Source organism: Cricetulus griseus, chromosome 4 (genome assembly GCF_003668045.3).
Source record: "Cricetulus griseus strain 17A/GY chromosome 4, alternate assembly CriGri-PICRH-1.0, whole genome shotgun sequence".
In the NCBI taxonomy this organism is placed as follows: Eukaryota; Metazoa; Chordata; class Mammalia; order Rodentia; family Cricetidae; genus Cricetulus; species Cricetulus griseus.
The window spans coordinates 218,697,375-218,724,459 of NC_048597.1; the positions used below are offsets into that span (position 1 = coordinate 218,697,375).

At 44.2% G+C, this 27,085-nt stretch overlaps 2 protein-coding genes across 21 annotated transcripts in view; one reads left to right on the forward strand and one right to left on the reverse strand.

The window, feature by feature from the left end:
• Lrrfip2 (LRR binding FLII interacting protein 2) overlaps nucleotides 1–11,365 on the forward strand; it is a 102,770-nt gene extending 91,405 nt beyond the window's left edge. For 16 of the 18 annotated variants that reach the window (XM_035444015.1, XM_035444014.1, XM_035444019.1 and 13 more), the window contains 6 exons: nucleotides 2,580–2,712; nucleotides 4,382–4,431; nucleotides 6,261–6,381; nucleotides 8,726–8,805; nucleotides 9,321–9,425; nucleotides 9,974–11,365. In XM_035444015.1, the coding sequence (XP_035299906.1) occupies nucleotides 2,580–2,712; nucleotides 4,382–4,431; nucleotides 6,261–6,381; nucleotides 8,726–8,805; nucleotides 9,321–9,425; nucleotides 9,974–10,084 (600 nt within the window). In that variant the 3' untranslated portion in view covers nucleotides 10,085–11,365. Of the gene's footprint in view, nucleotides 1–2,250; nucleotides 2,353–2,579; nucleotides 2,713–4,381; nucleotides 4,432–6,260; nucleotides 6,382–8,725; nucleotides 8,806–9,320; nucleotides 9,426–9,786; nucleotides 9,932–9,973 lie in introns of those variants that run through there. The other 2 variants (XM_035444028.1, XM_035444018.1) reach the window with 2 other exon arrangements.
• Mlh1 (mutL homolog 1) overlaps nucleotides 2,705–27,085 on the reverse strand; it is a 48,583-nt gene continuing 24,202 nt past the window's right edge. Inside the window, exons 13-22 of one of the 3 annotated variants that reach the window (XR_004769772.1) lie at nucleotides 26,617–26,765; nucleotides 21,529–21,637; nucleotides 18,725–18,788; nucleotides 16,606–16,770; nucleotides 16,001–16,093; nucleotides 15,709–15,822; nucleotides 5,968–6,020; nucleotides 5,719–5,867; nucleotides 3,985–4,466; nucleotides 2,705–2,837 (exon numbers count right to left, since the gene is read on the reverse strand). Coding sequence is in view for 2 of the 3 variants with exons in the window: in XM_027414720.2 (XP_027270521.1) it covers nucleotides 14,382–14,549; nucleotides 15,709–15,822; nucleotides 16,001–16,093; nucleotides 16,606–16,770; nucleotides 18,725–18,788; nucleotides 21,529–21,637; nucleotides 26,617–26,765 (862 nt within the window). In the remaining variant the exon portion in view is untranslated. Of the gene's footprint in view, nucleotides 2,838–3,984; nucleotides 4,467–5,718; nucleotides 5,868–5,967; nucleotides 6,021–14,126; nucleotides 14,550–15,708; nucleotides 15,823–16,000; nucleotides 16,094–16,605; nucleotides 16,771–18,724; nucleotides 18,789–21,528; nucleotides 21,638–26,616; nucleotides 26,766–27,085 lie in introns of those variants that run through there. The other 2 variants (XM_027414720.2, XM_035444013.1) reach the window with 2 other exon arrangements.

Below are 27,085 nucleotides of genomic sequence, written 5' to 3' on the forward strand. Positions count from 1 at the left end.
TGTTCCACATCTCTGTTTGGCTTTTTGATGCTAAAATTAGATGTTAGATCTTGGACAAAGAATTACTTAGATCTCCGCAAAGATATACTTTTTACTCTTTAAAAATCTGCTGCAGAGGCAACTGCTGCCTGTAGCACAGGGCAGTGGTGATGTAGCAGGCAATACAGAGGATTTCAGATCTAAAACAAATACGTCTGACCCAATTAGAAGGTATTTCAGTAGCTTTCAAGCTTTGTGGTAGAATGAACAAATACAAAGGATACATTTTATTTTCCTATGTGTAATTATAGGAAGATGACAATTTAAAATCTAACAGTAAAACAAGATCCCAGTACTGTAATTGTGGAAGAAGGCACAAGAGCCATGCACTAGTGTTTGCTGGAATTCTTATTTTGAGATTGGTCTATTCCTGAGAGGTGTTTTGTATTCAGTGGGGTTACTGACACAGCGTATTGTTGAGGACCACCTCCTCAGCTTCATGTCATGATTACAGCACAACTGCATGCCATCTTTTGTAACGCACATCTAACCTGTGGTGTGGGTAACTGCCGTGTCTCTAACACACACATCTAACCCACATGGTTCGGGTGACCGCCTGCAGACAGGAAATGAATGCTCCTGTCCTAGGGTTGCATTGTTGTTAAGGTGGCTTACACCAGACACAAATGTTAGAAGCTTCGGAATCTAGACTCTCCGGTCACTGGCTCTCCAGGTAATTGGAGCTACATTAGATGTATGGATTCTCAGCACTTAGGGAAGGAAGGGTTAGTGTAAAAACGAGGAGAGGGCTTGCTAAGGGATACTTACCCAGCATTATGTGGGACGGCCATGAAGGAGCAGAACGCAGCCTCTGTAGGCTGTGATGCCAGACTATATGAAAGGGCCTCAGGAATAAAGTAAACTGCTCTCATTTTCTTCCATGGGTAGGTACTTACTGTAACTTTGGACAGGGAGATGGAAGTGCATTACAGAGGGCGGAAGTGCGAGTGCTTCACCACCAGATCAGTGTCTGTGGTTAGTCAGTGCTGCACAGTGGTGGTGGTGTCAGTTCTTACTTGTTCCCTTTGCTCACAGAATAGCGTTATAATGGCTTTCATAAAAATTAATCAGTTCCAGTAATCCTACCGTAGGTGGACACTGGAGAACCAGGAGTTCAAGGTCAACCTTGACTACACAGCAAGGTAAAGGCCAGCCTAGGCAATTTGAGACCCTTCTGTTCAGTAACAAGGATAGCCTCTAAACACTTTCTAATCATCGGTAACTAAGCAGTTGACCTACTTTTTGACCTGGGAACGAATTACAGCTTAACTCATTGGGCTAATGCTGGATAAAACATTAACTGCGAGAGACATACACAGTGGACGGTTTTGGTACAAAGAGTGCTGCCGCCAGGTTGCTGTGCGCCTGCTTCCATCTTGGTGTTTGAGTGTGATTGCAGATTCACCACTGATGACCAGAGTAGGTTCTTCCTTCTGCCTGTGCTGCTGTCCTGAAAGCTCTGATGCAGGATACAGGGACCTCCCTAGGGAAGCCTGCTGCCTTTCCCAGATACTCAGTGTAACTTGCCAAGCCCAATGTGCCGCCTGAGTGGGTGCCGCTGTCAGATGGGTGGCTTCTGATGTGTCAAGTCCCCAAAGCTAGATTTGAAACTCCTAACCCATTACCCAGCTGGGCTAGTGTTCAGTTTGTGCTTTATTTTTGTTTTTCTCATTTTATTAACTAAGTTGTATCAGAAAACGATTTAACATAGTAGGTTGTGGGGAGTCCCTTTGGAGCTGGGCTGTCTTGGGCCAACTGGTAGCTGAGTGCCTTGCTAACACTGGAGAACAAGCAGACAGCCAGTATTTAAATAACTTATCCAGACTTGCTCTTCTTCCCAAAAATCTTCATTTTTAAATCAAGCACATTCTTAATAAACTACTTTTGTTAAAGGTGAAACGAAACATATTGGTTTTTTGTTTTGTTGCTGTTCACCAAATGAAAATGTCCTGAGGAAGTCAGGCAGGAAAGTTTTGTGTGTAAAGATGATTTTCACATGATGAGCATGTCTTACAAGTTCATGCATGAGTGCCCTTCTCTGGTAAACCCTTGTGCAGCTGTGCACACAGGCTGCTCCTCCCTGCCCTGCCTGGCTGCCGTTTCTACACTGCTAACATTCTGCTTGCAGGCCTTACCTGCTTATGGGATTTGTCACCTTTCTCTTGCTCTTTTTCTATGCTGCTCTTTCCCTTGCTACCTGCCTAAAACCAGGCCCTAGAGAAACAGAAAGAACACATTACCTGCCTCAGGAATGAGCGAGATGCGCTCAGAGAGGAGCTGGCTGATCTGCAGGAGACAGTGAAGACAGCAGAGGTATGTCAGCCTGGCCTTCTTCCCCTGCTCCGGCAGGATTTCTTTCCTGGCCATAAACAACAGCCTTGATAGGTGGACTGAGCTCTTTCCTCCATAGAGGTATATCACATAACTAATTCTGATGTCTTTACCCATGACAAACAAACACTGTTGCAGAGATGCCTCAACACAACTTACAGTTTCTGAGTGGGTCCTGCTTGTAACAGTAAGTTTTTCCTTCCTCATAGAAACATGGCTTAGTTATAATCCCAGACAGCACTCCCAATGGTGATGTCAATCATGAACCTGTGGTTGGAGCCATTACTGCTGTGTCTCAGGAAGCTGCTCAGGTCTTGGAGTCGGCAGGAGAAGGGCCACTAGGTGAGACACTGCTTGTTATTTCATTCTGGATTGATGTTGGGCTTCTAGCCTGGGGTAGGGATGGGGGCCAGTATACGGGCTATTTAAACAAGAATCCAGCCACACTGTCCTTCGACATTCTTGACCTTGGGAAACCAGAAATGCGGGTTAGCACTGATGGAAGCATTGCAGGTGTGTACACATTGCCTTTCACTTAAAACAGACTTGGTGCAGAGTCCAGTGTGCTTATCCCAGGGGAGCTCAGGGCTGGTGGGGGCTTGCTAGCATGTGTTTAGCCTCTCCTGGCCTGCCTGGATTTAGATTCCAAGCTTATCCCAGGGCTCTACAGTTCTTTGACAGCATTTTTCTTAAGGCAAGAAATGGATGATGGAGAAGACACATATTAGATTGTGACTTCTAGGGCAGGGCATCCAGTCCTGTTAAAAGTGACCCTTAGAGAAACTAATGACACATCTCCAGAAAGTCACAAAGGGGCCCAGCAATTGGCCCCACAACAAATCTTACACTAGGCAAAGAAAAATAGCACAGATAGATACTATGTCATCAGCTTATATTAATTTTTTTAATTAATTAAAAAAATTTAATTTTTTTCTTTGTGTGTGTGTGTGTAGTTTTCTTAAGGGAGTGTGAGGCACTGTAACAACAGCACAAGCTAAAATATGTTAAAATTAGTAGGCATGGTATCTTATGTAGAATTCTAGAAATACAATTAATTGTTGAGCACTTTAACAGAGGATGCAGGTAAGCTAGAGGGAGGTCCTGCCGGCATGCTCATGTTTGGCATTTGACACGATGTCATTTACAAGACCCACTCTCAAAAACCATACAATCAAGTGATAAAACAAAAAACCAAAGATCTTTTAAGTAAGTTTACTGTTTTGTTGGTTCTCATCCATAGCTGTTATAGCCTGATAGTGTATAGAACTGAAGATAGCAATGGACAGCTCTGGGGTTCCTCCACCTTTTGGGGATGCTAAGGGAACTGGAACTCATATGGCCGACCCTCATTTATTGTGGGGTCATTGGCCAACTGTGAGTGGCTGCTTTAGCTGAACTAACAGTGTTTCCTCAGCCCAGGGGGGGCTGTTCCTGCCTAGGAAGAAGCAGCCCTGAGCATCTGCCCCAGGTTGGAGCCCAGATTGCCTATGTCTGGTTTTCTTGTGTTCATCACTAACTTAGCCACAGGTTTAAGTAGTTTAAGCGCACTCCAGGTTTTCTGATCCACTAGGCTCTTGGTTTCACCATGAGTCTTAGAGTGCGCGCCTCACTTACCTGCTCCCCCATTAGCCATCGCGGGCCCACTGCTGCCAACAGTACGCAGCACCTTGCTCCGAACTCTTGGGTCCCACTCATGATCCATATCCTGCTCCCACCAAGGTTGAGAACTTCTGAAGACAACTGGGAAAGCTTGCACAGTTTTGCAACAACAAAAGAATGGCTTCCTCGGGACTCCAGTTTGTCTCTAGGCAGAAAGTCACTGCTCTGGGAGCAGACATTTTATTTGGTGTCATAAGTGTCACTGGCTGGGAGTTTGGAGAATATTCTTTTGATTGCAATTAAAGCCTTTGCTTCTTTTCATGTTGAGAATGTAAACAATGTAATTGAGTAGATGCTGGCTATTTGTAAGCACCTTTACAAGTCCAGTTGACAGCTTCCCCACCTGTTCCAGATGTGAGGCTACGGAAACTCGCTGGAGAAAAGGAGGAGCTCATGTCACAGGTAAGATGTCTGCTCTTCTGAAACCATTAGTTCATCTAAGACAGGCAGAAAAATGCTAATAGATTAAATGTTCATTAGAAACATCGGTGGGTGTATGACTGGAAGTGAGTGTGGCTGAAGGTTGCTAGGGTGGAGAGAGAATGAACCGGGTGACCAGCAGTCATGCTTAGAGCGCGTGCGACTAAAGAATCTAGGGAGTGTGGCTATCTAACGTCGAAGTCTGTTATTCTATGTTACATGAAGGGCAAGGGCAAGAAGAGGTCGATGGCAGGATCCTTGAAGGGGAGGCCTTTCAGAAACTGTGGTGGATCATGGGAGCATGTCCCTACTTGAGATGTGTGCTGAAATGGCTAAGATGGGGGTAGATTTGGGAGTGCAAGTCAGGAGCTAACAGGACAGAAGCACAGCACCCCAGAGAAGATGTGAGGGAGTTAGATAGAAATCCCAACAGATAGATTAAGAAGGGGAACTTGTAGGGAGGATGAGTATAGACAGCTCAGCAACAGCAAAGAAAGCCTGAGAGCACTATTCCATTTCCAGGCTGAGGTAGGAGGCTGTGAAGACAAAAGCAGTAGTGCTAAGTGGGGCTACAGGAGTGCAGGGCTCTGTGAGAACTGAGGGGAAAAGTTGTCTCTTAGATGAGGCTGTGTGGGTGTGGGTATGGCGGTGTGGTGGTGGTGGTGGTGAGGTTAGGTATGGTCCAGGGCCTTTGGGTAAGAGTGCTGAAGAAGAGGGATGCCCCTTTTTGGGTGTGATAGGAATGGGATAATAACCAGATTCTCTCCCAGCAAAGCCATGTGTGTGCAAAGAGCACAAACATGCATTCACTTAGTCTGAAATCAGTGCCAAAGCTAGTGCCCAGCTTCCTTTTCATCTCTGGTAGCAGAGTTAAAGATAGTGGGAAAGCTAGCCACTTGTGCCTCCAATAATTTGACTATTTAAAGTTCTCTAAATATTTAATTAGACAAAAGGAGCCCTGTATACCCATGAAAATTTTCATTGTAATAAGACTAAGGAAAAAATATTTTTAAAAATGTACTATTGTATAAACACACACAAGTCTTCATTGGGACACATGGTCTCTGAGGCTCATTCCTTTCTGATTCTATCAGTTTATATCATTGCTTGGAGCCATTTTTCTCATAGGAAAAACAGGGTGTGGACTATTTGTATGACTTGCTAAGAAGGAGCTGCTTTGTCATATGTTATGGCCCCTGGATCAGTTACAGCCTTTAGTGTAGAGTATTGGGGTTGGGAGCTGGTCAAAAGTTGCTGTAGCACACTCACTGTGCAATTGTGTCCTGGATTTGAATTGCCAGTAGCAAGCACTGTAGTGTGCATCTGTAATCCCAGCATTGGAGAGGTAGACACCTGAGGTTCACTGCAGCTTGTTGGCCAGCCAGACCAAGTTGATCAGCTTCAGGGTTGGTAAGATCCTTGCCTCAGAAATAACATGAAGAGCAATCAAGGAAGGCATGTAATGTAGACCTCTGGTCTCCAAATATGCATAGACACATACAAACTCAAGACACTTACCTTCCAACCAGGCCTGGTGACAGACAGGTCTGCAGTCACAACTTCTTGGGAGGCTGAGGAAAGAGAATCTCAAGTTCAAGGTCAGCCTGGGCTGCAGAATGAGTGCAAGGCCAGCTTGGGCAACACAGTGAGAACCTATTTCAAAGTAAAAAAGAGGGATATGGCTACAGCTCTGTTAGTGTTTGCTTAGCACACCTAAGTCCCTGGGCTTCACCTCCCGGAAACACCACAGAAAGAGATAAAAAGACTGAGACAGACCCTGATCTCACTTGTGACTTCTACTTCCATTTCAGATTAGAAAACTGAAGCTGCAGTTAGAGGAAGAACGGCAGAAGTGTTCCAGGAACGATGGCGTATCTGGGGACCTGGCAGGACTGCAGAATGGCTCAGATTTGCAGTTCATCGAGATGCAGAGTAGGTACCAGGCACAGGCCAGTCTGCACCGGTGTGTAATAGCATGTATCCTTGGAATAGAGTTGGATATGGACTCTGGAGTCCAGGAAAGTTGTCCTGGTCACTTAGGAGCTGCACAGGGAGTCACCTCACCTCCTGAGTTCCAGGGACGGCACGGGCCACTCGCTGATGGCATATGAAACCTGAGCCTATGTGGGTCCCTCTCCTCTCCCATTTATGCTTTTTCTTTGGAATTCTTGGAAAATTGAGGATTTTAAGATCAGCTCATTAATGTTGTTTCCGACACTTCCTAGATTTTAGCAAAAATTCATCTCTACATGAAATTAAAGGCAAGGCTACAAATTGTTTCTTTTCTCTTTTTACTTTAGACCCATATTGTTGGTTTGTTTGAGATAGGGTCTTTCTACATAGTCCTGGCTAGTCTGAAATCACTATGCAGGCTGGGCTGGCCTAGAACTCACAGAGATCCACCTGCCTCTACCTCCCAAATACTGGGATTAAAGGTGTGTGCTAACATACTGGTGTTTTTAAGTGTCTATCTACAGTATTCACCCTAAATACCAGAGTATAGTTGTCCCAGTATCCATTCTTACAGTTACCCTGTTGGTAGTGATTTATAACAAAGGGCTTTTATTTTTGTGAAGGGGCTTTACTGATAATGCACTTTAAAATCTTGGCTATTTGTGACTTTTCATATTAACAATTGGACTTATATTGAATGGAGGAATTTGGGGGTTGAAGTTTATTAGTAGTAACATGTGCTTTTGAACCTCAGGTTCCTCATATTCCTTGACAAGTGGTTCTAGAATATCACTTTGGTGTAGTGCGACAGGAAGGTGACAGACTATGAGAAGGCTAGTCAGGATGCTGATATGGTGAGCTTGATCAGTATAATGGATGCCTAGATTTAGAAAGATTGCAAAAGCAGCAGATTCTAAAGGAATCAAGTTGAAGAGAAACAGGCTAGACTTTGTGTGACTGTTTCCTAGAGTCAACTAGGTAATATAGGTGGGCTTTGCAGGTGGGATTAAATGACCTGAGTAGCCAAATGGAAGCCAGGACTGATTGCTGAGGACAAAATGAGCAGCTGCTGATTCTGAACAGCAACTTGACCTGTAGTGAGCACGGTTTCAAAACATACATTAAAGGAGTAAATAGACCTGTACATAGGAAGGAATCAGTGTTTGAAAGTGATAAAATAGCTGCACATTTTGTTAATCAATAGGTTATTGGAGATGTGGATGTAAAAACAGGACTATAACTTCTGTTGTAGAGTTCATGAATGGAATGTTCTCTCCACCACCAGAGGTGGCTTGGGAGAGCTGCTTTATCCATTTTTTGAAATAGTCTCATTGTGCAGCCCGGGCTAGCCTCAAACTCATGATCCTCTTGTCTTAGCCGCCCAATTTGGAATGTGGGGTCACAGGCAGGCATTACCTCCTGTGGTTCCTGTTACTTTAAGGTGATAGGGTCATGTGAAAAATAGAGGAAAGTTCTTGGGCAGAGTCATTTCCTTTGGTGGGTTAGATGGTCTACAGACTTTGCAAAGAGTGAAGTTTTTAACTTTAGGATCCAGGTGGGAATTTTATTTCTTGGGTATGATGTACATCTTATGATCTATAGCTATACCCATAACTTTACGAGGTTATTGAAAAGCATTTATCTCAGCTTTATGGAAGCACACAGTGCAGAACATCTGGCTGGGTCCATAAGTGGATTTAAGAAGACTGAGGCATGATCTTCCTCTTTATATACACGAATAGTATTATAGAGCATAATAGTCATAGAGAATGCAAATAAAAAGACCAAGGGACAAAGTTACAGTTCGCTGGAGTCATGGAGATGAGTGCATCTTATTGAGGCTGGTGAAGAGTTGAATCAGAGTGTGAGAACACAAACACTGCCTGGGAGTTGGGAGATTTCAGGGCTGGATTCAGAGAAGCAGGGGCCAGAGGCTGCAGGGGCCACTGCCACCCTGTGAGCTTCCTTTCTCAAGGCTGTGTTCACATGCATCCAGAACACTGGCTGACCTTCCTAATGCTGTGGTGACCCCAACCATAAAATTTATTACTTCATAACTGTAAATTTGTTACTGCTATAAATCAGAATAAATATCTGATCCATAACCTCCAAAGGGGTCTCGATCCACAGGTTGGGAACTACTGACCTAGAGGGAAAGGACTTTGTTTCTGGCTCTGAGTCCTAGGGACACTGTGGGGAGAGGTGTAGGAGCCTCTTGCAGTAGTACAGTAGAGTCCAGAATCTGAACTGCATGTCCTCTGTGTGCTACCTCTCAGCTCCATCTCTGGAGATGAGTGTAATTCATGATTATCTTCTGTTTTAGGAGATGCCAATAGACAAATTAGTGAATACAAATTCAAGCTTTCCAAAGCAGAACAAGACATAACCACCTTGGAACAAAGTGTGAGTACTTCTGTGAGGCACCAAATGGTTTAGATGCCATTACATGCTATCAAATGCCTCACTGACTTGCATCCAAGTGGCTAGACCTTTGAGTTTCTGTGGGTGGCCTTGGCAGCTGGGTCTCTTTCAAAGCTCTGTATTACAATAGAAAAGCTACCAGACCACACATGCTGGGGTATTCAACGTTGTGTTTGCTCTAAAGACAGGACTAGGCCAGCAAAATGGCACAGCTGCCAAGCCTAAAGATCTGCGTTTGATCCCCGGGATCCACATGGCAGTAGACAAATGGTTCCCACATGCTGTCTTCTTGTCTTGTCCAAGTTAGGGTTTCTATTGCTGCGCTAAAAGACTATGGCCAAAAGCAGCTCGGGGAGGAAAGGGTTAGCATGGGAAACTGATGCTATGGTGAATGACTCTGCAACTGTGATCCTTGGCTCCTCAGTGACACTGAGTTTCCATCTTGCCTGCCAAGCAATGGTGACAAACCCTAGAGGCCTGTGTGCTCATATTTACAGATCAGCCGGCTTGAGGGGCAGGTGCTGCGGTACAGAACTGCTGCTGAGAACGCTGAGAGAATAGAAGATGAGCTGAAAGCGGAAAAGAGGAAGCTTCAGCGAGAGGTAACACACTTCCTAATAGATTCTGTGGAGAAATCCACACTGTGGAAGAAATTTGACTCTAGTCAAGTGTGGTGTGCACACCTTTAATCCCAGCGCTCGGGACACAGAGGCAGGCAGATCTCTGTTGGTTTGGGGGCAGTCTGGTCTACACAGTGAGGGCTAGGCCAGCCATGGATACATAGTGAGACCCTGTCTCAAGTAACTAAAACCAAAAAGACCTGGCAAACAGACAGTGGAGCCACCTGCCTGCCATACAAACTTTGTACCTGCAGTGGCTGCCGTTGACTTTTTTGGTAAAGCGGCAAGTACAAATGTATTTCTGGGTTTTGCTTTAGATGACATTAGGGGTTCTTTTTTGCAGCAATGTGGTTTAAACAATCCTCAGCACCACTATTTAGGCCTGTAGCTGCTTGGAGAGAGGTGGCAGCTGTTTGGGGACCCCATACATGGCTGTCATACTAGCAGAGCTCCCTGTCTCCATCAAGAAGAAAGGAAAGGATGCTGGATTTTCCTCTGACCACACAAGTGATTGCACTCTTTGTCTGCAGCTACGGACATCACTGGACAAGATCGAGGAGATGGAGATGACCAACAGCCACCTGGCAAAGCGGCTAGAGAAGATGAAGGCCAACAGGACGGCCCTTCTAGCCCAGCAGTAGGAAGGCGGCCCTTCCATCTGGGCGCTCCTCTAAGGGCCTTGCCCAGAGATACTGACTCTTTTGTATATTGACACAAAGCCCTTCAAGTACTGTTTGAGTCTTGTCATTAAACAGCCACCTTTGTATTTTATAATTTATGAGAATGAAGCAGGTTTGATGGTCATGAATTTGGATTTTGTTTGTAGCTCACTTCTACAGTGAGGACTAGTCTGTGCTGTTTTTTTAGTTTTCAGCATTCTAGAATCACGTTTTCTCACCACCCTCCAAGCTGCCTCCCTAACTAGGCACTTGGGAGGCCTTGGTGTGGGTTCTGGAGGATGGCCATTCTGAGTGCTGAGACACTTGTTGGAGACCTCAAAACACAAGTGCCTTCTCCACGGTGTGATACGGGCTTCAGAGACCAGTGGCCAAGATTCCTACTCTTCTTACCAGAGCAATTATATTTCAGTGAGGAAGTATTCAGGGGCCAGGGGAGTCTGTGTTTCACGCAAATTTATGTTTGCAGGAAAAAACTTTTCTTAAAAAATTAAGATATTTAAATTTATGTAAAAATGTTAGGAAAAGATATGGGGAGTGTATATTAAACTTTATTGCACGGGGCAGAGAAGTCTTAAAAGAGTAGGTCCTTAGTCTCTGTATCCGCTGTGCGTTCCCTGTATTTTCATCTGCTGCTTATTTGTGAACTGAAACCCCAGACAGGCTTGAGGGCTGAGGGAGGGACAGTGCAGTTAGGTAGGGAATACTCCTGTAGAACTAGTAAGCCCACCTTTGTGCCAGCCAGGGTTGGTGGACACAGTCCTTGTTACAGAAGCTTTTTAAGGACAAATCATGGCAACCATGTACAGTCCTGTCTTGCCCTCTTATTTTCTCAAGATGAGATAAGCCAGAGTATAGAACTTTTTAAAAAAAAAAAAAATTTTTTTTTTTTTTTTGAGAGACAGGGTCTATGTAGCCCAGGTTGCCTCCACCTCTAGTCATCATTGTTGGGCCCCTTAAGTGCTGGGATTCCAGGCATTTACCACCCTACTTGGTTCTAGACTAAAAATGCTTAAGAACTTTAATTTCATCTTTAAAGAGCCCAGTACATGATCTCCCCCTCCCTCTACTGTAGCCACTTCATAGGGTTTGTGATTCTCTTTTGTCACAATCAAGGTGGTTTCATGGGAATGATTATTGTAGCTCAAAGTGTTTACAAAGAAACTACATTTAGGAAAAGTCTAATAAATCAAAGCCTCTTAATCTAGACTTGCAACTAGATAATAAAGTTAACTAAAAAGTGAATGATAGTTGTTCCCTTCTTTAGTCACTAGCCCTTCGGTTTTAGGCTGTGGAAGCTGTCCTGAGCTGAGTGCACCCTGTGCATTTCCTGACTGATAGGAACTACAGTTGTGTGGGTGGGGCAGGAATGCAGATTTAGCATATCACCTCAGCTGCAATCAGGTGATCCAGATCTTCACCTGGGGAAATTACCTCTTCCTTTCCACTCAGCCTGTATCCATCCTGGGCTCATGAGCCTCTCCTGGGAAGCCCTGGCCCTAGACCTTGTTGTTTCAGTCTTTCCCAGGTGAAATGACTTCATTGCTTCCTGTGGTCTGTGCTTTACTTTAAACCCTTAGGCATCTGTCCTTGGGCTGAGTGCTGTATTTCTGCTGAGGCAGGGCTTGCCATTAAGGTGCCTTATCTGGGCACTAAGGAGTTTATACTTTTATTGCTGGTTTTAGAGAAAGCCCTGGCTAATTTCCAGTGTATTAGATTTGACCACCCACCCCAACAAACCACCACAGTTGAGAAGTAAGTTGGAAAGAACAGATAAAAGGGTTCTGGAACCCCAAATTAATTTTCAAAGTGTTAACGATTTGAAAAAGGGATCAAAGTAGACAGGGTTATGCTGCACTGCTGATGAAGCACGTCATGTTGGCAGGCCAGTGGTCTGACTGGTAATTAAGTTCAGGTCCTATGAAAGGCTCTGGAGAAGTGGTTGCTGACATCTCTTAATGGTTTCCAAGACAATCATTTCCCACTCCAAGGTGCAGCCTCATCACCATTGTAGTTCATTAATTTGAAGGATAATCTGCCCTATGAGTGTTACTTAGGAGTCAGCAGTCCTCTTATCCCTCAATTCCAAAGTAACTCCACAACAAAATCACCCAGGAGGAAAAAAAAAAAAAAGAGGTAAAATCAAAGAAGAGCAAACTAGTTGCTGAGAGCTGTGTCTCTTTTTTGCTTCCCCAGGATCCTCCAAACAAGAATCCCTAGAAACATGTTCAGAACCACTAAGTGAGCTAGCTTAACTCTGACCAGTTAAAAGGCTGGGCAACAATGCTTTAAAATTTGTCCCTAATAATAAATTAGCCTTAACTACTGACAGTAAGAATGTCTCAGCTCAAGCTTTCTCCAGTCAATACCAACACTCTTACCTATTGCATTAGTAACTACCTTTTCTTACTGTTAACCAAATACCTGACAAATGGATGGACTTATTTTGGCTCACAGTTTGGTTCTCAAGCAGGGACCCTTTTACTTGGCATTCTGTTCACACTTTTCAAGAGAATTTGCACATCTACACGCTGGAGCTGCAGCGAGTGCACCCCAGGGTACGATGTGTAAGGTCTCTCTCTAGTTCAGTTCATCTCCTTAACAATTACAGAGACTTTGTCAGCACCCTCCCCTCCTTTTCTGCAACTTTGAACATGTTCATCCTTCATGTTCATGTTTTATCTCACTAGAGCACATATTTTCATCTTTCTGTTTTGAACTGTCATTATCAACCTCAATAAACTCAGTGATAACCATGCCACCACCTAAAGGTTAAGCTGTATTGAAATTGCCTCTGCCAAACAACTTAGTCCATTACTTTTGAATTTGGCCTTTCTCAAAGACATGAGAAAAGACAAAGCCAGGTCTCTGTCAGAATGTAACATGAATAGCCTAGATCCCATTACCGTCCTTGTTCTCCCTCTCAAAACCACACAGCCAAGCCCCCACTGGCTGCAGTTCTAAACTTGTACCAAAATCACCCATTAAGTTCTATTTACAGTATTCTAGAGCTCCCCAGCCTCCAACTCCAAACTTTTCTACATCCCTCTTGTATACCTGTTTCAAAGCTTATAAATCACATGGTTGTCCATGCCAATAACTTAGACAGGTTCTTACAGGAACAAAATCCACGGGATGCATAAAAGGGATTTACAAAGAAAGGACTAGGCAGTCCAAGGATGGCTGCCTACAAGCTGAGAGGTAGAAAACTTGGTAGCTCCTTGCTTCACAAGGCTAGATGCCTTAGTAGGCCCAATCTGGCATCAAAATCCCTGGAGAGGAGTCTTGGTATTGTGTCCACCTTGGGAGGCTGAAGAAGTTGAGTCTGAGGGCAGTATTAGTGATGGATACAGGCAGGTGTACACTTTTCCTGAGATCTTCTCATATTGTTAGTTGCTCCTGCTGCCCACGTTGAGGATACGTCTTCCCCGACCAGTTATCTGCTCTGGAAACTGTCATAGATGTGCCCAAATGTCTTCCCTAGGTACTCTAAATCCAACCAAGTTGACAAGACTACCTTATACATGCCTGGGACTTTTTTTAAAGTCAGGGTCTCACTCTGTCATCTGCATTTGCTAGGAACTTACTATGTAGATCAGGCTGGCCTGAAGCTCACAGATCCACATGCCTCTGCCTCCCTGTGCTGGGATCAAGACATGTACTGCCCATGTCCTCAGGACTTTTTTTTTTTTTTTTTAAAGCAAAGCTGGAGTTTATTAAGGAAGTTTTAAGTGGATTTAAGCCTGGGCACTGAGGGAAGAGATGTCTAGAAGACACTTCCAAGACATGGACTTCTCAAAAGTTGCTGTGCCAGGGCTGCTTTTAAAAGGAATTTGAATTGACACAGCTTATGGTATCCAATAACAAATTTCCAGAATAAAAACATTATAGCATGATCTGGGAAAACTTCAAGAGGTTTTTTTTAAACAGCATGTATAGAAATGCCTCCTCAGGTGCTCAGGGGGAGTCTTCAACACAACCCAGTATATACTAGGTGAAAATCATCTTACTTTTTCAATGTGAAGTTTTATATATATACCTAAAAAAAACACATCAAGACAGTTTATTTGCAGCCAATTCACAGGTGGAGGCAAATGTGAATTTCCACATTAAGTTGCAGCAACAACACTGGGATACAAAGCAGAAACTGTGAGCACTGGAAACCCTTGAGCACGGCCACTATCCAGTGGCTTCCTTGTCCGTCAAGCATGCTTCAACTTGGACGGTGAGTGCACAATCACTAAGGTGGCTATGACTGGACTTAACACCTCTCAAAGACTTTGTATAGGTCCGGCAGGTTGGCAAGCTGCAGGACGTTTCCATCCTCTGTGAAATGCTTCGGAGGCAGAAGGTGTGAGCGGAAGGCTTTATAGATAATGTGCTCCACAGTCCACTTCCAGGGCTTTGGAGTGGAGCCGGGCATGTCACTCTGGAAAATACAGGAAATGCCATTTATCTTCCCACGTACTGGCTTTCCCCCTGACATGACAGGCACTGGGCCTGGAAGGGTTTTAGTGGTGGGTAGTAGAGCTTCCGCAGGTCAGGCTTGAGGGTCCCACAGGTCTGAGCAGAAGCAAGGTTTGTGAAGAAGAAACCAGTATTTTGAGGGACCACCGCCTACATTTTTGTTTCCACTACAGTGGATCTAACATTTCCTGGATCATAACGCGACACAAACAGGGGGGATCTTAAAGTAGCGCTGTTCTGACACTCCATGGAGAGTCAATCTGCCTCACTGTTCCTTTCCATGTAAGCTTTGGCAGCCCCACATACATGTTCTTTCTCATCTGTCGTCTGTTTCCTATGTGTCACCCTCCCCACCAGGATGAGAGAGTCCCTGGCGTGCCAGCCAGGGGCCAGGGCTAATTTCTGTTGCACCACTGCAAAGCACCGGAAGCCCTGAACATGCCAGGCGTCCAGATCAGTGGACAGTGTGTTCAACGTCATTAAGTGGCCATGCACTACAGCAGCTAGTTTTGATTCTTAGATACTCTCAGCTCTCTCTGCCTTCTTGGGAAATGTGAGTGTGCATTATCATCTGATTGAAAAAGTCACAAAGAAGCAGTAGGAACACAGGCTCTTTTCATCAAGTTGGCCTATGAGGGATTATAGAGACACATCTTCCTGGTAAGGAAGACAGCTCAGATGCAAAGTAGGGAGAAACTGAGGCAGACAGAAGACTGGTCTAGGTGTTAGCAATAGTACGCACAAGGCTGCTGTTCTAAAACATTCTGATCTAAGCTCTCCCCTTTCACTCAGATGTCACAGGCACCACTCTGGATCTGACAGGCCAGCAGAATGAAATAGTTTACGAATAAAAGCTGGCATTGTAAAGAGTTGGGGGTGCTGCTGCATGCCTATAATCCCAGCACTTAGGAGGCTGAAGCAGGGACATCAAAAGTTCAAAGCCAAGGTGAGCCAAATGCAAATCCCTCCTGGATTTTAAAAAATAAGTTGAGGGCTGTTGTTTGAACTTTGCCCTATGAAGTGGAACTGTGGGATTTTAGAGATGATTGAAGGTCCATATCCTAAAGGTCCATGACACCTGCCCGGTCCTGGATGCCAATGTGCATTAGTTACAACAGTACCTGCTGGCCTGAGAGGGTTGACTCCTCCAGTATATACTGCTTCCGAACCGAGTAAAACACAGCACATTCTTTACTGAGGCTTTCAAAACATTCCTTCTCTTCATCCCAATTCACCTGATCCACAGAATTCAATACAAGAAAAGCATTCAGTGCAGTGCTTTAATATTTCATTTATAAACATCACAGACAAACAGACACACCAAAGCACACAGACATACATACATGCACGCATGCACACACGCACACACACAGGCACGCAGGCACCTACTGCTTAGCATCTGCTATTATATACCTCTGTGGCCAGTCGAAGGATGAAGAGAGGCAGTCCCTCCAAAGGGGGTACATAGTTGTCAATCAGAAGGGGTAATCCAATCAGGTTTCCTTCCTGTTGGGGGGGGGGCAAGAAAGGAGGAGAAGAAATAATGGCATTATGGCTGATAGGTTTCAATTCTTTTGTGTTTCTCTAAGCCTTTTACTGGATACATGTAGGATCAGCTCTGTGAACCAAAAGGTTAAGCATTTAAAAAGAGCCTTGGGTCAGGAACAACTTTTGCTTCTGGATCTGCTCAGAAACATCAGGACAGGTGGCCCCAAAGATCAAGGGTAAGAGGAAGAAATGGAGCAGGTGGTATAGTTTCATTCACCGTGTGGCCACGTGAATGGACTGGAATTACAAGGACTAGAATTCAGCTTTCCCTCACAGGAGAATACTTTACCCTGGGAATAGGAATAGCATGATGGATGGCAGTTTGGGTGTATCATCTCCAGTGCAAATTCGGAGTGGAGAAAATGTCTGATACATGCTGTTTCTGAGGGGAGGTAAGCCTTTTGGTTCCAACCTAGGAACTTGACTCTTATCTGACAGAAAGCTCAAAGGCTTGTGAGTAGCTGTCCCACCTCATCAATTTCCAAAGAGAAATAGTCTGCAAGCATCTCAGCTTTCTTCTTCAGAAACTCAACAATGTACTCTGCAAGTCCTTCCTTAGGGCCATCTTCCTCTGTCCAGCCACTTTCAGGACTGTCTAAGGCCAGCATGGCGAGGTCAAAGAGAGGCGCTGGTTCCTACAAATAAGCAAGAACATAGGGATTAGGTGGGAAGCTTGAGTGCAACAGAGCACATTCAGTTCCAATATAAAAGCACCGAGAGAGAGAGTGCCCACTCATCACTGCAGTTTTAATACCCTACTAACAGCAGAACAAGTAGACGGGAGATCACTATGGATATGATTGACAAGCACCACAGAGAGCACAATGCATGTGGGTGGTATCTATAGAACACCCTTATCAAGGTAAGAATGCAGACTCTGTTTCAGGTGCACAAAGAACATAAACTGACAAAACACATGCTTTGGGCCACGCAACAAGTCTCAGTGAGTGTGAACACACTCATGAATGTTTTTCACCCAAGCGAGAATGAAAGTAGAAAGAGGAACAGATTTCTGGAAAACCTCTAGGAGACTATAGATGCTAAATGATACAGACCTAAATACAGACAGCCTAGCCTATCAGAAAGCTCCAGGTCCTAGTGAGAGATACTGTCTCAAAAACAAAACAATGACAAAAAAACCAAGAAGAAGTTATAGGTACTGGGGAACAACACCAGACACCATCCCCTGGCCCTACACAAATGCACACAATCATACACCCACACCAAGCAGCCATGCAACAAGAGGGAAAAGACAACCTGAACAACTCTGTCTGACTAATAACCTGAACTCTAATCATTTCCTATCATGGAATCTTCAAGCCCAGACTGTTCTAAACAATGAGTAAATAATAACAATCGTACAAAACTCTGAAAACAGCAAAGGAGAGCTTACCAACTCATCTATGAGGTCAACATTATCCTCTACTAGAATCACACAAATATAATACAAAAAAACGACACAATGGTAACACACACACACACACAGACAAAAACACTTATAAAAACAACTTGAGGAATGAGATCTGGCAACACACAACCGACCAGGGTTCATCCCACAAGTGCAAGATTGGTTTGACATGGAAACTAGTCAATGTATTTCACTATATTAATAGTCTAAAAATTAAAAAAACAAAACAAAACATATCTTAGAGGGAAAAAAAAGCATCTGAAAATTTTCTATATCAGTAAATTTAAAAAAAAAACCAAAAAACAAAGAATTTCTCTAACTTCCTAAGGGCATCCACAAAAACTCTCTCCTAGCTACTAGTGAATTCAATAATCATATTCACCAACCAAAGTGTGACTACTTCCCCCAAGACTGGAACAAGAGAAGGGTTTCCATTCTTGCCACTTCTAGTTAGCCCAGACTGCAAGCCGTCAAGACAATGGGGAAGCAACCAAACTGGGTATAAGGAGGTAAAACTGCCTTCGTTCTCAATATTATGACCATTTATGGAGGAAAACAGACTCTATATAAGCACTAACCAAACTAGTTGAGTTTAGCAAAACTGCAAAATACAACATCTATGCACAAAATTCCTGTGCATTTCTATAGTCTGGCAATAAACATCAGAAATTCAAATTGTTAAGTTGCCATGTACAGCATCAAAGAAAAGTAAACATTAAGCCAATAAAATTTATCTTTTCTCAAAAGTTATTTACAGATACAATACAATCTTACTCAAATTTCCAAAGGTTAAGATTTGGCATCAAAACCTTGGAACAGACAAGCTAAAATTGTTACAAGTTTAAAGTTCAATGGCAGAGTGTGTGCCTACACAGCACCACAAAATAAAGAAAAAGCAAACACACACCCCATCCCTGTTCCAGCCATGGTTTTAGAGAATATTTCTACTTTTAAGTAAATATGCAGTAACTTGTATAACAGGAAGCATTTGTTTAAGATAGCTGTAAAAGTAACTATTCACCTGAAAAGATTCAACCAAAAACACTTCATTGCAAATCATATGGTACAGAAACTCTTAAACATACTTTAGAGAGTTTATGTTTGCTAAGTGGGAAATCACTGTATAGTTCATATTCTGAGAAATGACTAGCTGCTGTTTCAGAAGTGAGGAGGAAACTTACCGATAACCTCAGAACACCAAAATTGGCAAAATCATAAATGAGTATCTGGTAGAACAGTTCTTCACTGCAAATAAAAGTGAAAGACTTTAGGAAAAATAAATCTATGATGGGGGGCTGAGCAGCAAGGACGGAATGGGACAAATATGCTGTTGTCTGGCTGTGGATCTGGCTAAGGAGTAGGGCTTCTCTATATAAAGCACTGGGATTCCTAATGTGACTCCTGCCGAGACGCTGCAGCCACCCCCAACCCCGGACAAGTGCAAACACAGTCTGGTTCACCTCCTCCTCTCTAGGGCTGTAAAGGTTTCAGATGCCTGCAATGGAATCTAAAACCCTGTTTGTCTGCTTACCTTCCCCAGTTAACAAAGAACCTTACAGATTACTGTGTTAGAATATTATTTTAAGTGTGTGACTTTTGTTTATGCTGCATTTGTTAAACTCTGAAGCTGTGTTCTGTGCCTGCCTAAAACACCTGGTGGTTCTAATAAAAAGCTGAATGGCCAATAGCAAGGCAGGAGCAAGGATAGGTGGGCCTGGTAGGCAGAGTATAAATAGTAGGAAAAACAAGGAAGAAGAAGAGGACGTCAGGAGTCAGCCACCCACAAAATAAGAAGGTAAGTAAGATATATGGAAGTAAGAAAGATAAAAGCTTAGAGGGAAAAAATATATGGGTTAATTTAAGATAGAAAAGCTGACCAGAAACAAGCCAAGCTAAGGCCAGGCATTCATAACTAATAAGCCTGAGCTGGGTGATGCACCCCTCAAAAAAAGCAAAAAGAGCCACAATGTCACTCAACAGATTACCTTCTGACAGTCCACCCTTAAACACCACAGTGTGAAGTACTTGCCTAGCTCATGAAGGCCTGGGTTTCACCCCCAGCATCACAGAAACAGCTATATAGGAAAAAAGTATATGGAGCATACAGAAAGAGCAGCTTTCCCTGAATCATCAGAAATGGATGCTAAGGCAGAAATATATTGCACTGATTTTTGGGGGGGTGGAGGTGGGGGAAATGGGGTGGGATAAAAGATCCTGCTGTGTAGCCCAATCTGGAACTCACAAATATTCTTTACCTACACCTGCCAAGAGCTGGGATTGTAGAATTTGCCCCACATCTGGAAGTACACTGACATTTGAGTTAGTATGTTGCACAGGCTGACAATAATCCAAGAACAGCAATTAAGCATGTATACTGATTACTAATAAAAACCACGTTCTTCCTCACATGCAAATCCTAGCCTATAGTATGAATATGTAAACAAAGTACATGTGAGTTCAGTATACCATGTAGACAGGAGAACAAGGAAGGCTACGTATCAGGGGATGAAAGGACTGAACAAGAGATACGACACAAGTCACAAAAGAAGACAAAAGGGGATTGTTTTTCTAGTTTCCACACTGTCAGGGTATGGAATGTTCTACTTTATGAAATCACTGTGGATGGAATTTGGATTTCAGATGAAGGATATAAGAAGCTGCAATTCTGGTACTGGCCGTGAGTGCTACTAGGAGATGAAAAAAGGTGAACACAGGTACACAGGCTAGCTGGAAAGACATGCAAGTCACACTGCACATGTACTAGAGTGTAAACACCTCTTCACACCCCAAGCAGAAGCAGGGAGAAGAGTTCCCTGTAACCCAGCTCATGGCACACTGCTGTGATTTGAACGCCAACACTTCAACAAGGACTGCAGCTGGCAGACCAAGCCTGTGAGGGAGAAACAGAGCTGTGCCCTGAACTCTTGTGTCTGGACTGCTAAGGTCATGCACCCAGCTGTCTCACTGCAATACCTCCCCACCACGGCAGACTGCATCAAATGCAGCCCAGACAAACTTATCTTTCCCAACACTGCTTCTCGCCATGTATATGGTCACAGAAATGAGAAAAGGAACTAACACATTGAAGTGCAGTGAAACTTAGCACTAGGCCAAAAAGGCTCCCAACCCAAGAATGACCCTGTATGCGAGACAAAGTACTTGTGCCAGAAGGAGCTTTGGGACAGGGGCTTCTAGATTAAACATGGCAAATAGACTGCACTCATGTACCATGTCCATGCAGTGTACAGTGTTCCATTTGTATGGTCACGAAGCACTCTGGTCACAGAAAGGCTTACAATAGAAGTCACAGAGTAGGTAAGCAATACAGGCAGCATCATCCTCCCATATACATCATCTGTTTGAGAATACACTTATCACAAGCTAGATGCAACAGAGCCTCAAAGTCCTTGGAAACAATAAAAATGTCATCAGGTGTGAACAGGACGAATGGCACTGTTGGGATTTCATTTTCCATGTTGTACAATACCCTGACACCGGTAGCTAGAATATAAGCTTTTACGGCATTCCCAACGCCAACAGAGACACATGGGCTTCCTTCTTTTGCCTTCCTGTAACCCTGTTGCACATAAGAAACACCAGATCTCTAACACCTGGCTTTCAGCCCATGTTTACTGAATGCTGAGCCAAGGGCTGAGTGTCTCTAGTCATTTATCCCCACAAGATGCCAGTTACACTTAGTCTTACTACCCTAACTTATCGGGCAGATACATGAGATAGGTACAGAAAGGAAATACCAGTCACATTTAGTCTCACTGTCCTGATTCACAGGTCAGATGCGTGAGATGTGGTATGGAAAAGAGATGTCTTGTCCTGGAGAGGAGAAAGGTTGACCCTGGATCTGCACTCACATCTGTGACTCTCAAGGCTCCGACGATTCCTCCCAGCCACCTCACCTGCTCCTCCACCCCCACTAAGTACTGGCACTGTCCCCAGAGACCATTCTGCTGCTTTCACACAGATTTACCTAAGCTTGGTGGTGTTGAGGAGGTACAGCTTGGTCTGGTGCTGTGCCAAGGCCCACTGAGGATTCACACAGCCCACAAAAGAATGGTTCCGGAGCATCTCTCGGAGAGCTAGAAACAGCATAACAGAAACATGTAAGTGACGGAGTCCCAGGACACGCCTCTTCATGTCCCCAGTCCCACACAAGCTAAGAGGCCTCAACTAGGCCTCCTGCTGAAAGAAACCAAATATGGAACCACATACAGTTTGCCTCTTTTTTTTTTGTTTTTTTGAGACAGGGTTTCTCTGTGGCTTTGGAGGCTGTCCTGGAACTAGCTTTTGTAGACCAGGCTGGTCTCAGACTCACAGAGATCTGCCTGTCTCTGCCTCCCGAGTGCTGGGATTAAAGACGTGCGCCACCACTGCCTGGCTCAGTTTGCCTCTTAAGATATACAGAGAAGCTGCTAAAAGATTAAGGAATATATAAGAGTCAAAATGAAAGGCAAAATGGGAAGCCGGAGATGTGACAAGACTTCTGAAGTCAGCTTTACCCAGGAGTGAAAGGCTCCTCCAGAACTGCAAACCTCCAGCTTTCATGGGCTCTGGCAGTGTGAACAGGAGGACAGGTTAAGAATGGTTTGAAGGGGTTGGAGAGATGGCTCAGTGTACACGAGCACCAACTGCTCTTCCAGAGGACTCAGGTTCAATGCCCAACACCAACATGGCAGTTCACAACTGTCTGTAACTCCAAGATTTGACATCCTTACACAGACATACATACATACAGGAATGCAGGAGAAACAAACACAATGCACATAAAAATTAATAATTATATATAAGAAAAAAGAATGGTTTGAAATGGGGAGTCTGACAGACTAATATTAGCTCACAGCTGGAGTGAAATTCCAAGAATTGCACCCTTTGCATAAAGGGAAACAATACCTGTGTCCATTCTCCAACCACCTGATGCCTTTCTATTGGCAGTAAAGAAAAACAAAAACAAAAAAAAAACAAAACAGAAAAAACAAAAAAAAACCAACCAACTCCCCTTGCCCCCCCTTCCCTCCCCCTGCCCCCCGCCAAACCAAACCAAACCAAACCTCTGACATCCAGAGTGCACAGCCATAAACTCATCCTCACATGCTTTACAGGCAGAAACGATGACAGAAAGACTGCCTGGGAACCCTAATGGAGATACAGGTGTAGGGGAAGCTGTAGCCACGCCTTCTTAGGGGCTGGCTACAGGAGTACCTGGGCAGGCTTGTGAGGGCGTGGTGAGAGTGAGTAGGGGGATCTGCGTTTCGGTTTCGGTTTCTCTTTGCTTCTTGCTGTACAAACTACCACCGGCTGGCTGGTTCGCTCTGTAAGTAAGGCTTTTCCCTATTAAATACCCTTATATTTCTACCTGACTCCGTATTGGTAATTTCTTACTATATACAGGTTTGAACTAATATCAGGCTTCAAGTAATCCCCAAGAAAAGGTATCAGTAACTAGCAGCTCTTCGTGTGAGTGTGCAAGTGTAACAGAAATTATAAAAGTGAAATAGGGAACCACGTTTCAGAATCACAAAACAAGCACAGAAGACCTGCAATGACTCTGGAGACTGGAAATACTAGCAAAGAACTCGGATCCATTCAGAGTGCTTGAGAATTAAGCTACAGCCCAGAAGGACACAACTGCAAACATCAAGTGGAACTGAGAAGAGCCCAGTAGGACTTGCACACACTGAGAAATGGTTACCACTGCAAAGGCAGGCAAGTCAGACAACCTCAGTGAAATGAACGGGATTCTCACTGTACAGCCCACAAAGGCACAGGGAGACATGAGGACAGCTAAGCATCATGAAAAACAAAACTGACGTCCAAAGGAGGCTGTGGTAGGGTGGAGTTCATGTCTGAAAACACTCAAACCCCACCAAACAACATCACCCGGCAACACTGCCAGCTGTATGCAAGAGCTCCTGGGGAGTGGGGTTAAAGAGCACTGAAATGCACTGAGAAGAAAAGGGAGGTTACCATGAATATTAAATGTTGGATTCACAGCTGAATTTCCAACAGAAGTCAGAAAACAAGAGACCACTACACCAAGAAAAAACAAATATCAACCTGGAATTTTAAAAAACAAAAGTGAATTTGAGAAAACAAACTCAACTTGTCATGGCTGTTGTTGATTATTTGTGAGTTTTCATTGTTACACCTGAAATTATGCCCCATGAGGAAGCTCGCTTTCTTCCATATAGACTAAGCATAAGCACCCTGCCCCCCACACCTGGCCACTGGAAACTCCGTATCTTTATAGGCTGCTCTGTGAAGGTGGAAATGACTATTTTTAAAGTCAAGGAGCATCAAATAATCTAGAACAATGAGCCACTGGAGAAAGAGCAGCATAACCCTTTGAAAGGAGGCCAGAGAGCTCCTAAGAGGAGTATTCACAGCCTCTCTAACCATCTCCAGCCACTGGAGTGAGAGCCAGCCAGCAGGAAGGCAGAATCCAAGTCAGCTGGCCAGCAAGGGGCCTTCTCACAGGGCTTCAAGGGCCTGCATTTTACCCCATCCAAAATGCTCCTCCAGCACTAAAAGGTTTTTCCATGTGTTTTCCTCCATTCTGCAGAGACCAAAATAGACAAAATCCTTTGATTATCAAAGCTAAACCTTACACCCTATTTCAAAACTGAGACCATAGATCCGGACATGTTCTCAGCAGCAACAGATAAAGCTAAGATAAGAAGGGTCTCAGGCCTCAGGGAGGGGTGGGACACTGCTTATTTACCCTTCTCTCTGGCACTGGAGTTCTTTCATTCTGCTTGATGGAGCAGCAAGGGTCATTAAACAATCTGTGCAACCCCATTCATCCCGCTCTAAGCACTGCACAAAGTCATTAACTACATCATGTGACAGACAATGAACTGGTACTGTAGCACGCCAGCCCTGTGATCACTAGGTTAATGGTGTCAGCATCTGATCCGAGACGGAGTGTTTACCAAAGACCAATGCACTGACCCAACTTTGCACTTATCAGGTGAGCCTACCCACAAAGGACACTGCCCGAACCAACTCACTGTGCTGGGCTGTTTATTGTGTTTTGGTTTATTTTTTAATTTTGTTTTTGACACGAAGTCCTACTATCTTGTCTAGGCTAGCGTAGAATTCCCAGGCTGAAGTGATCCTCCTGCCTCAGTTTTTACAGTAGTGGGGACTAAAGACAAGGACCCCTATGCCAGGCCAGTTTTAGAATGTTCAGATATTTCATGTAACCTGTTTTTCCTCTCCTCATCTCTTTATCCTCAATAGGAGGAGGAAGCAGTGCTCTCTCCAAAAACTATTTGAGAATCAAGTTAGACAGCATACATGGGTATACATTTTTAGGTAACCTAGAGTCATCATTTTGGCCTCAGCAAGACTCTAAAAATAAATCTGACCACATTTAACGTAGGCAGATTTTACCCTGCACTGAACAGTTTATTAGTTAAAAATATCACTGAAACGATCTTTACTGACCCCCCAAGAATGAGAGAGATTATCTAAAACCACTATGAGGAGAGCTGCTGAATAAACCAAGCAGCAGCCCACCTTTCATATGCGATTTAAGATTGCTTTAAGAGCTCCCAGCTTGGAAAGGAACACCAGGGAAAGCGAAACCACAACACATTTCATGGAAATAAAAATCAGGAGCCAACTGGCAACACATACAGTGGGCAGAAGCCCAGTCATAGGAAGACACCTGCATCACTTGTCACAGGGACAGAACAAGAGAGGGGTAGGCTGGGGGAGACGATGACAGACAGACAGACAGACAGACAGACAGACAGACAGACAGACAGACAGACAGACAGACACAGAGCAATATATGAAAGGAAAGCTCAGGTCTTGTGTTGGCCCGGACAATGGTGACAGAGAGGATATGTAAGAGGCTAACTCAGAGCAGCTGTTTCAGGGTTCAGGGTTAGTGGGGATGGGGCCAACTTGTTTCTGAGCTATACAATCTTTTCAATAATTAATCTAGAAGCCCGATGTGGAGGCAGAGCCTGTAATCCCAGACTAAGGAGGCAGAAGCAGAACTGAGAACTCAAGGCTACAAACTGAGTTCGAGATGAGCCTGAACTATACAGTGAAACCCCATTTCAAAACAAAACACAGGGTAACAATGCAGATGACCATAATTTCTATTTTATAATAATACTGAGATTATTTTCACTTTTTACATTTATTTGTGTGTGTGTGTGTGTGTGTGTGTGTGTGTGTGTGTGTGTGTGTGTGTAGGGGGTGGTCATGCACACACCACAGCACACATATGGAGGTCAGAGGACAACTTTCTCTTTGTAACATGTGGGTCTCATGGATCAAAGTCAGATCATCAAGTCTGGTACTTTAACCCAGGGAGCCATCTTGCAGGTCTTTAGGATTTATTCATGACAGATGAAAATAGAAAGGTCATGGCTAGATGACAGACTCACACAGCACGATACTCACACTTGGAACAAAGTTCCTTGTAGGTGTGAAACATGGCTGAGGGCAGCACAGCTTTGAGGGCCAATCTCCTTATACATATAATCACTGCCTCTGTTCTCCACTCACTGCTAAAAGCTTTCGGCTAGTTTTCTATTAACAGGGACCAGGAGGAAGTGTGGTACCCAACTACTCTCAAAAGCTATTTCTGAGGATAAAGGGACTCATTGGCCTTCAGGATATAAAAATATCCAGTCTTCTTACCAAGTGTCTTACTGGTTACTTGTAATCAGTTGCTGATCTTCTAGGATAAACTAATCTCACACTCTGAGGCACAGAACAGCTAAGTCACAGTGTGAGGTCACATGGTGGAAGTCCAGTGACATGACCTGTCAAGAACTCTCAGCTAAGCACATCCCATCTGACTGACAGTCATGATACTGCTTTGAGCAAAAACAGAAACAAAGCAGAAATTACTGCAATGACCACTGTGGCCAACCCTTTCATGACTAGTAATAACAGTTCTGCTTAAAGCCCCTCTCTTGCCCTTGAGAACAGTCTTCTGTATAGGGGAAGAGCCTGTCCACGCAGCATGTGGCATGGACAACAGGAGCGCTTTCTGCACTTCCCAAGCCCCGAGTGCCATATGCCAGCACTTACGTACTCTCATGGCCGCGCTCATTAATTTCTTCCTGGAGACTCAACACACTGGTGAGGTTAATAATCCTCCTCCGAGGGTGACAAGCAGCTGTCATTTCCTTCCGGGAGTCATTTTCCATCATTTCCACATCAGAATCTTCCCGATGTCTCTTTCTGAAATCAAAGGAAAGAACTGACAGGTCATTATTTTTCCATTTTATTTATTTTTTAGTTTTCCAAGACTGGATTTCTCTGTGTAGTCCTGGCTGTCCTGGAACTCGCTCTGTAGACCAGGCTGGCCTCAAATTCAAGAGATCTTCCTGCCTCTGCCTCCTGAGTGCTGGGATTAAAGGAGTGCGCCACCACTGCCCAGCTCCATTTTATTTTTTAATTCAGCCAATATATGTGTTCAAGTTCAGAGAAAGGAGCAGCTTGTGTGTGCCACTGGCCACTTTCACACGCTGTGTTGGGGCAGGCCAGCAGCTGTCCTGTGC